Below are 9,949 nucleotides of genomic sequence, written 5' to 3'. Positions count from 1 at the left end.
GCCTCACTGATTAAAAATGACTGCTAGCAATTGATGACATCGGCGATCAAAAACATTGGTGACTGTATTTGTCAATGAACAGGAATACTGATGAGCAGATAGCTCAGAAACAAGGGCTGATCAGCGTCTGGGAGGAAGTGGATGGGGCGTGAGGGTGGGGTCGGTCTTTGTTGGGTTCTGCAAGAGCCCCAGGAAAAAGCTCAGTGTGGGGACCAAAGGCTGGGGAAACCACGGCTTAGCAAGTAGCCACCCGGCCACCAGGACCCGCAGTGGGACGAGAATGCGGAAATTCAGATGGGAGCAATGCAAGGGAGAGGCGGTCAGAATCTCTGACCCCAGGCAGACGGGGCCCCATCCCCTATTCCAGGAGCCCTTCCCTCCAAATCACTGGGCCCAGAGGAACGGCTGGGTCTCACTCTCCATTGCCACACCCAGGACTCAGCAGCCCAGGCGCCCACAAGACTGGCTAGAGGCATTCACAAAAAGTATTTTATTATTCTTAACAGTATTCGCTTTAAAGGAATAGGAGGATAGCATACAATTTTTTACAGACAATATATAAATGTTGTACATAATTAACAATAACTTAGTTCACTAATCCAAAATAAAACAAGCCAAATAAAACATAAAAACAAAAAATACTGCGGATTCTTTTTCTTATGCGGATACTAGTACAAAATAAGTTACTTCTGGCTGTGGTGCCCCCCCTCCCCCCCCCCCCCGCAGCGATCGCCGGCCCCTATTGCACTTGGTCGACTACATCGGCACGTTTCTCTTCCCAGGCCGGGCCCTTGCCGGCCGCCGCACCCCACCATCTCCGCATACAGAATCTAAGCTCGGACACAGTTATGTACAGCTGTACCTTGGGAAGGGTCCAGACAGCCACAGCAAAGCACAGCAGAACCCAGGCATCTCCAGGGACCCCAGCAGGGTCGTGGCCTCTCCCTGGACCCACCCCCAACTCCTGCCTTCGGCACCTGCCAGACCAGCCCCTGGAAGCCAAGAGCAGCCAAGGCTCCTCCCCAGGCCCCCGGCTCCCCGTCCTAAGACTGTGGGGTCCAAGTACTTTTCCAAAAATGATTGCGAAGCTACAGCCTTGGTTTGTAGGTTTTATTCCTTTCCATAGCAAGGGCTTCCGTGGCAACGTACAATTGACTGGACCCAGAATGAGTTTAAAAATAAAACAACTAACTCCTCAGCGAGTTAAGCTTATGCAGTCTTTTATATATATATATTCTTTTCTTTTGTCTCAGAGTGGGAGGGGAGGGAGGTTGAGGGGTTTCGCAGAAAAAGGATGTATGTACAGGGGTTCACCTGGCAGAGGGGTCAGGCTGTGGCTCAGGCTCGTTAAGGGGACACGGGTCACACCAGCTTTAGCCTCGGAGCCAGGGGAGCGATCTGGGAGACATTTCCCCTCTCAAGAAAATGTTGTTTCCTTCCTGTGACCCAGCCCTGGCCTGGGAATCTGCGCAGGACCGCCCATGATTGTCTCTGCCCTCCAGGGCCTGGCCGCCAGGGCACGCACCGCTCAGCCTCCCTAGGCTGGTGGCCCCGCTGCCCGGGCTCAGCCCAACCTGGGCTTCAGCTGTTTCGGGAAAGCAAGCCAGAGGAGAAGGTGTGGGCCGAGCGTCCCCCCGCACACCTACCCCCAGAGCCCTAGCAAGCAGATGGGCCAAGCAGGACTTGGTGCAACAGAAGACCCAGAAGAGAACTTAGAGGGCATCTCAGACCTCCACGTCTCCCCAGTCCTTGTTAGAAACAAGAGCAAAATAAATTATTTTTGCCTACTCCCTTCTCCTTCTATAAACGGTTTTCTTCTTTTGTCCCCTGCCCCCCTCTTCTTCTCTTTATAAAGTTGTCCGTTCTTTTCTCCAAACAATCATCCGTGATGGAAACCCCACCTGGGCAGTAAGCCGGGCCAAGCCTGCCCCCCAGCCCGGTTGAAAATCTTCACAGTGACCGCTGCCGGCCAAGTGGAGTGCCCACAGGAGAGGCAACCTGGGGCTCTGGCTGGGCTGGCAGGAGTGGCATCAGTCTTCGGGGAAGGGCAGGCCGCTAAGGGTTCGGCCCACCCTGCTTAGGGGCGCCCAGCCTTGTGCTGTCAGCCACCCTCCTTGGCATCTGTCTGTCCGTTTCTGGGGGGCTCTCCCTAGCCCATGGCGGTCACCATGCTGGATGGGTGGGGGTGGCCAAAGGAGAGGCTGGAGGAGGGGTGGATGGGCGTTGGGGTGGGCAAGATGTGTCCCGAGTGGCTGAAGGGTGGGAGATGGCCCACGGGCGCCATGTGTCCAGCCAGGGCAGCGGCGCTGAAGGGGGAGGCCTTCTCCTGCATGCACTTGGACAGCTCCTCGAAGCACTCTGCACCTTTCTTGTTCTTCTTGGACTTGGTGGACATCTTCCGATTCCTGGTCTGGATCCCTTCCTTCTTCATGGTCAGCGGCCTGTTCACCTGAAGGCAACCACAAAACCTTCAGGAGGTCCGGTTCCCTTCCCCGAACAAGACCCCGACCCCAGCTTCCGCGCGGGGCAAAGGCAGGTCTGGGCGGGGGGCCCTGCTTCCAGACCTCCCCAGCCCATCGAGGTCTTCCCACCAGCATGTTCCCCTGTCAGGAAAGGTGCTTTTCACTGTGTGGGACCCACAGGGCAGGGCGTTGAGCCCACTAAGCGCCAACACAGCCCCCCATTGGTGTGACCAAACTCCATGCCCACCTTTTGTTTTAAAGAGGCACCGCTTCCCCAGACTTGCAGGGCCCCCCGCTGTGGGACACACTTCCAGCCGGCCTGCCCCCTCTTACGGGAAGCCCTTCTGGCACTCGGGGCTTGCCTGCCGGGCTGCCACCGCCTCCCAAGCCAAGCGACGCTGGAGACTGTGGCTGGGGCCCCGCGCCTGGCAGCACAAAGAGCCGCGGTCCCCGGGGAGGGGCGGGGCGGACTCACATTGTGCAGCTTGTAGTAGAGGCCACAGGCGTTGCAGACAGGGTCCCCGTTGGCGTTTCGGCGCCATAAGGTGGTGGTTGTCGTCTGACAATTTGCACAACAGGTGCCGGCTCTCCTGGCGGCCGACTGGGAGGGGAGGGGCGGCGTCAGCAGGCTGGGCTCCCACGCTCCACCTCGACCTCCCTCCCCGACCCTCACCCCACCCCCGTGCCTGCCAACTGAGCCCGGGAGCAGGAAAGCTCACAGGGGAATCCAGGAATCTCAGAAGCCATGGAATTTTAGAATTGGAGACCTAAACCCTTGCTGAACTTAGAATAAAGAACTCTCAGAAGCCTGATCGCGGAATCAATGGGTTGCAAGAGCTGAAAGGACAACTTAGCCACTACCACCAACCATCGAACGGGGAAACTGAGGCCCTGAGGAGGCTGACTCAGGCCCCCTGGAGCCCCTGGGTCTGGAGCTGCATTCCCGCACGACTCCTTTCAAAATCCACCATCCTGGGTGTGATGGCCACACAGAGGCCAGGATAGGGACGTCAAATGTTTAGGGAGATGGAAAGCTGACCCGTTCAGTATCATAGCCAGGGAGGCTGTTCGAATTCAACTGAACTACAATTTAATAAAATTAGAACTTCAGTTCCTTCTATGGCATTAGCTACATTTCAAGGAATCAACAGTCACGACCACAGTGGGCAGAGCAGAGCCAGAACATTTCCATCAGCACAAGGCTGGTCCGTCCGGCACCCTGTACCCCAAACCACAGACTGCTGACTGCCCCGCAGCCCCTCAGGGAATCCAGGCCAGAGGTGGTCTGGAAATGAGTGTCTGGTTTCTGGAGAAGGGAGCTGAAGGCTCCTAACAAGGGAAAGTAAGAGAGTCTTGACCCGAGAAAGCAGATCCCCTCTTGCGGGCCCACCAGCGCCAGCCCCACAGTGACAGCACAGGACTCTCCGCCCACCCCCCCAAACTTCCCAAAGAACTGCAGGCCAGGGGGTGGGGGAAGGAGACCAGCGGAGGCTGGGACAGCCCTGGGCGGGAGCTCGCTCGCTCCCTTGGTCTGTCGGAGGGACCTGCCGGACTGCTGACTGGGGGGCGGGGAGGGTGAGGGTGAGTAAGCGGCCTGGAGCTGGAATTCTGACTCAGGGGCCAACACCGTATCCTCCACCCCTACCCCCACCCGGGCCCTCACCCCGCCCTCGCTGGGGGGTGGGTGGGGAAAGGGGGCCCCCAAAGCGGCAAGCGATTTAAGCCTCGTAAATCACTTCGCCCTGAAAAAAATATATTTATTATTCTTAGCATTTTACGCATTATTTGCAGAGTGGAGGGTATTAGAAATTTCAAAACAGCCCAGCGAGAGGCAGGACTGAGCCGAGGAGAGGCTCTAAAACTCGCGGGGTCCGGAAACAGATACGCGAAGTTTCCTTATCTTCAGGCTGCAGATGTCCGGATAGGAAACTCCGGCAGGAGATCCGAAAGGGCATTTTTTTAAATCACTCAAATGAAAATACACAGTATAGGTGACTCCATGGAAAAATAATAAAGGGCAGGTTTTTTTGGTGGTTGGTGTGAGTGTGTGTTTTATTTAAATAAGCGTGAGGAGATTGTGTGCTGGGCTACAAGGAAAATTACTTCATGGCCCTATTTTTAAAAAGAGTTAAACAGAGGCCAGGGGACAGGAGTTGGGCCCTTGGACACTCAACGGTGGGGATTCCTGAGCTCGCTGGGGTGAGGGTACCTGGTGGGCCGCAGAGGGGGAAATCTGGCTCGAAAAAAATCTGGCCTAAAAGAAGGGCGACCCCAAGTGATTTTAATGATAAAAGGATTTCAAGAGGCAAAGCAGCTGCCTTGGAAGGGTTTGGTGGTGGTACTATTATTTTTTAAATAAGTCGCAGCTCCAGCCCAGGTTAGTGGCCCCCTCCCCAGCCACCTGCTGCCCCGCGCCTACCAGTCTCCGCTTGGGCTTGATGAGTGGCCGGTTCTGCCCGTTCATCTTGTGGTAGAGCCCACAGGCGTTACACAGGTAGTGCCCAGTGCCGTCTCGCCGCCAAAGAGGGGTGGCCGTGGCCCCACAGTTGACACACTCCCGGCCTTCTGAAGGGGGACAGGGAGAGACAGCAGGCCTGCTTAACGGACAAGGTCATGGGAGAGAGCCAGGGGTGGGCGGGCGCCGACCAGGCAGCGGTCTGCCTCGGCCCGGCTGCTTGGGGGGTGACTTTTAGCTCCAACCCTGGGCAGGAAGAGGGACCCGGAGGAGGTTTCCCCCGCAGGAGAGGAGTTCAGAGAGTAGCTTTAAGGCCAAAGCTCCCTCTTCAAAACCCTCTCTTGAAGGAAGGGAAACGGGGCAGGAGGGAGGAGTGGGGCCAGGGCCCCAGGGATTCTCGGCTCGACAATGAAAGGGTATTTACAGCAAACTTTGCCGACAGCAGGGCGGTGGCAGGAGTCGCCCCGCTCGACCTGGCTGGGCCTGGGAGGGCTCTGGCTCGCTTTGGAGTTCTGCCTCCTCTCTTCTGTCTCCCCCTTTTCCCCAGCTGTGTCTGCCGCCTCCCGATTCTCTGCCCTCAGCTCCTACCCTCCTTCTGTTCTCCAAGCAGGGGGATTTCCTTCTTTCTCCCCAGCTTCCCCCTCTTCCGCTGAGGCCCTAGAATTCAGTCCCGGACTCAGATCGAAGGTAGTGTTCTTTAAAATAAAATAAACCATAAGCTCTTTCGTTTTTAAGCCAAGTAGACTAAGTGACCTTGGTCTTCTGTCGATGGTGGGTTTTTGGGGTTTTGGTTTTGGTTTGTTGTTGTTGTTGTTGTTGCTGAAAGACCATCTGGAATTCAAATAGATTGTATAAAACAAACTTGGGAAAAGGGGCTAATTAAAAGCGAGGTAGCTGGCCTGAGCAGAACGGGACCCCAAGGTGGGGCTGAGGTGGGTGCCTGGGTGGCGGCAGCAATCAGGCAGGGTAGCCGGATGCCCTGGCATCACGTAGCCTGGGAAAATGTCTCCCCATTTAGTTTCAACTAAATTGTCGATATATACGGGCAAGAAAAGATTCCTGAAAAGGTTCCTGGACTCAAGAATAAAAGTTTAAAAAATCTTTCTCTTCCTCAGCTTAAAGGGATTGGGAAGGAGGCATTGACAGCCAAAGCCCCGTACTAGCCCTGGTTTCGGCTCTCTGGCCAGATTCTTGGACAAACCAGCTTGGCTCCAGCCGTCTCCTCTGGCAAAGGGGCAGAGGCACCTACAGCTTCATCCCCCTCACTCCAGCCTTCAGGGAGGGAGAATGAAGGACACGCCAGGGGGCAGGGAGCAGGAACAAGTCCTGGGAATGTTGCTTTGGGGGAAATCTCCCAAGGAGATTGGGAAACATCGAAATCCCAAGATCGGACTGATTGAGTTGGAGAACCAGATTCCTGGAGGGTCTGGAGCACCTACAGTGCACCCACAGCATGCATACACACTCACAAACACACGTACACACAGCCTCACTGTTGTCGCTTGCGTACTGCGTTCTCTCACACACTAAGTCAAGAGGCTGCTCAAATTTTCACTTAAGATTAAGGGAAGGGAAGGGAAGGGGGAATTCCCGTTCTGTGTTTGGTCTGCAGTGGCCAAACTTGGAAGGAAGGGGGGGAGGGAAACGAACTTTGGGGACCACTGGGAACAGTTAAGAAAAGGACAAAACTTTTAGGGCTCCCTCTCCCTCGTTCTGGAGTCTCAAACATCTGTTAGAGTCTATTGGAAGGGGACCTCACCCATGCCCGGATCTGGAAGGCTGACATTGCCGCCATCTCCCATATTACAGCCCTCCTCCCCCCAAACACACACACGCAGACGTACAAACCACCCCACTTCCACCAGGTCCCTGGCACCGGCCTTTACCTGAGCAGGAGCGTGCCTTGCTGCGCTGCTTAGGGGTGAAGCTGGAGGCAGGGCCGCCCAGGAAGCCTCCTGGGTGGAAGAGTCCGCCGCTGTAGTCGTGGGCAGCGGCCGGCACATAGGACGGGTAGGTGGGGATGGGGTGGTGTGTGGCAGGCTGGGTGCCCATGGCAGCCAGGCCTGGGCGCAGGGGACTGCCACTTTCCATCTTCATGCTATCGGTCAGGGACACCTGGTACTTGACGCCATCCTTGTCCTCCCCCCGGGCTGCGCTACCCCCGGCGGATGAGGAGGCTGGAGAGGCAGCCCCGGTGGTGCTGGGGTCGGGAGACACTTCCTTGGGCGGAGTGGGTGGGAATCCGAAGAGGTGGGAGCCAGAGTGGGCTGCAGTGGGAGTGAGGGAGGCCACAGAGCTCCCGCTGCCTCCCCCACTCCCACCCCCTGCCCCTGGGTACACTGAGAGGGGGCCTCCCGGGCCTCCAGCAGCTGAGGGGTGCAGCGGTGTCTTGGAGAAGGGGCTCACGGTCCAGGGATTGTGGTGGTGTGCTGCAGCCGCAGAGAGGGCAGCTTTACCCCCGTCGAGCCAGGGCAACCCGGGGCTGTGCAACAAGTGTGGGCGGCACATCTGGCCTCCCGTTAGGCGGGCTGCAGGAGGAGGGAGACGGGTCAGGGTGGGCACAGGCTGAGCCTCACCAGAGCTTCGATACACAGGACCACAACTCACAAAACAACCAGCAGTAACCTTCTTCCCAAAGAAAACCAGAAACATAACACCCCAACCGGCAATAATCAAGAATGTCAGTCCGGAGCTGAAGGACAAGTGGCACAGAGGGAACCCCACTGGACCAGGGCCTGGAGGGAACCCCCACATGCCAGCTGGAAATGGGCAGAAACCCGAGGGTGCCCAAACCCACCCCAAAAGGCTGCTCCCCCCACCTTTCCCGCCCCAATTTTTCAGCTGCTCCGATTCCTGCGGATCTCACATCCGGGAAGCAGGCAGCCGGACCCTCCTCCCCTCCCGCGCCAGGCGCGCGGCGCACCGCGCCGTGCCTGGGCTCCCGGTCACCCGCTGGCTGGGGGCTCACCGTGCGCGGGGCTGTAGGAGACGCGCGCCCGCGCGTGGGCTGGGTTGGCGTAATAGGGGTTGCCTTGCGAGTCTAGGTGGTTGAAGAAGACGTCCACCTCGTCCGGAGGCAGCAGCTGTGCGGGCTCCATGTAGTTGTGCGCCAGGCCCGGATGGTGCGAGTCGGGGTGCTGCGCATTCAGCACGGCGGGGTGCGCCATCCAGCGCGGCTGCTCCGGCGCCACCTCCATGGCCGGCAGTGGAGGCTCAGGATCTGGGCCGAGGCGGTGGCTGCGTCCCTGAGCGACGGAAGGGGGCGTGAGGGACGCCGCCACGGCCTGACACCCCCAAAGTCCCGCCACGCGGAGTCCCGCACGCCGCTGCGCCTCAGCCGAGTTACAGTCCCGGGTGGGAGGAAAGCTCAAAGCTCAAAACGAAAGGAAGGCGGAGGAGAGGGTTCGGCCGCGCACACTCACATGGTGACCCCCGGTCCCAAGGCCACACATTCGTGCACGCCGGGTCACACACGGGGACAAGCCCCGACAGCAGTTACCCCAACAAACACAGCGTCTCACTTTAAGTCAGACACTCACACCGACCCCCCTCCTTCCCGGCACACAAACACATAAACACAGACTAAAAGTTGGAGACAGGCGCCTGGGCACCCACTGGGGCGCATGATCCCAGCGACACGCACATACCTACACTTGGCGCCAGATACACATACCGACTTGACGACCCCCCCCCCCAAACACGCACACGCAGCCCCAGCGGCTGGGAGCCAGCCCCCTGCGCGCACTCCCAGGCGGCACAATCAGGACCTCTTCTCCCCAAGGCACACCAAAGCAGTCACCCGCAGCCTGGCCCCGGCCTTGAGCCCCGGAAGAGACCTCTCAGAGCTTGGCGCGCCCCAGCCCCCCGGCCAGTTCTCGCACCCCAAACTTACACACGCAGCGCCGCGGGGAGCGGGGGCCGCGGCCTCGGGGACAGGGGATCAGCACCGGCGGGAGCGCCGGGAGTGGCGGGCTCAGGAACCGCGCTTCGGCCGGCTGGGCTCACGGGGTAGGAGCGGGGGACAGCGCGCGCCTCGGCCTCAGGCCCGCCCGGCTCCGGCCCCTCGGCATCCTCCGGCCGCCCTGGCGCCAGCTCGCGACTCCTGCACAGACATGAAGCGGGGGCCGTGCACGCCTAAGAAGCCCGCGCCAGCCAATCAGCGCCGCGCGCCGCCCAGCCTCCGCCCCCCATTGGCTGAGCCCGCAACTCCCGGTCCGCCGGACTCCCGGACTGACCCGCGGGCCTGCCCCCCTCCCCCGGCGGGCCCCCTCCCAGCGCCCTCCTGGCGGCCCCTGCTGCCAAAGCCCCCCGCCAGGACCCTCACCCCACTGGCTGACTGCTGCGCCCCCTCTTGCGGACACTCCTGGATCCCCCTAACCTCAGGGCCCTCCTCCCAGTAGCTAACCCCCAACTGGGGACCCCTCCTCGGGAGCACGGGTCGTGCACCTTCTGGGTGTCTGAGTGTCCTCTCCCCGGGACCCCAGCCCTTCCACTCTCGGATCCCACCTCCTTTACAGCTGAACGTGGCCAGTTGAAGTCCCAACTACCTACCCAGACCATTCCCTCCCCCGACTCGGGCTCTGGCTGGGCAGGGGGTTGGGAGGAGAGCTGCGGGACAGGAGAAGCAGTGAGGGGCAGGAACTACGCGGCTCGAGTGGGCACCTGGGCCTCGGACAACAGGCCTCTTAGGACTGTGCTTGACCGGGTGGAGGTGGCCAGGCTGGCGGCTCCAGAGAGGGGGAGGGGGCGTCCCCTTCCCGGGCGTGGCCTTCGCAGACCAGCGGGCCGAACTGCCTGGGGCGAGGCCATGGAGACCCGGACTGGCGCCGGCGCCGGCTCGAAGGAGACGCCTCTGGGCAGGAGCAGGCATTTTTCCCTCCCGGGGGTCCCTGAGGCGGCCCCTGGGGAGAGGGAGGCGGTAGACTGAGAACTCCGTCCCCTAAGTCACCTGGAACTGCTCTCCACACACCTCCAGTGCAGAGATCCAGCTCTGTGGGGGGAATGGGCCCCGTACGCAAACCTCCTCGCTCTC

General features: G+C 59.6%; 1 protein-coding gene across 1 annotated transcript; it reads right to left on the bottom strand.

Annotated features, from left to right (window-relative positions):
- Positions 1-475: 475 nt before the first annotated feature.
- Positions 476-9,035, bottom strand: GATA2 (GATA binding protein 2). The gene is made up of 6 exons (XM_026501485.4): positions 8,810-9,035; positions 7,886-8,162; positions 6,804-7,445; positions 4,882-5,027; positions 2,938-3,063; positions 476-2,449 (listed from the first exon to the last, which is right to left on the bottom strand). Exons 2-6 carry the CDS (start codon positions 8,112-8,114, stop codon positions 2,150-2,152), a joined length of 1,443 nt encoding a protein of 480 aa, XP_026357270.1. The 5' UTR covers positions 8,115-8,162; positions 8,810-9,035; the 3' UTR covers positions 476-2,149.
- Positions 9,036-9,949: the final 914 nt, after the last annotated feature.

Source organism: Ursus arctos, unplaced genomic scaffold, assembly GCF_023065955.2.
Source record: "Ursus arctos isolate Adak ecotype North America unplaced genomic scaffold, UrsArc2.0 scaffold_14, whole genome shotgun sequence".
NCBI classification, from domain to species: Eukaryota; Metazoa; Chordata; class Mammalia; order Carnivora; family Ursidae; genus Ursus; species Ursus arctos.
Note: the sequence above shows the minus strand (reverse complement) of the source record. Positions and strands in the feature narration are given on the sequence as shown.

Bases quoted from the DNA above. Each gene is read 5' to 3' on its own strand.
- GATA2 (XM_026501485.4), bottom strand. From the start codon at position 8,114: ATGGAGGTGGCGCCGGAGCAGCCGCGCTGGATGGCGCACCCCGCCGTG. The intron at 5,028-6,803 runs GTAAAGGCCGGT...GTCCCCCTTCAG, and splicing joins CAAGGCACGCTCCTGCTCAG to AAGGCCGGGAGTGTGTCAAC. The intron at 2,450-2,937 runs GTGAGTCCGCCC...GGTTGCCTTCAG, and splicing joins TCTACTACAAGCTGCACAAT to GTGAACAGGCCGCTGACCAT.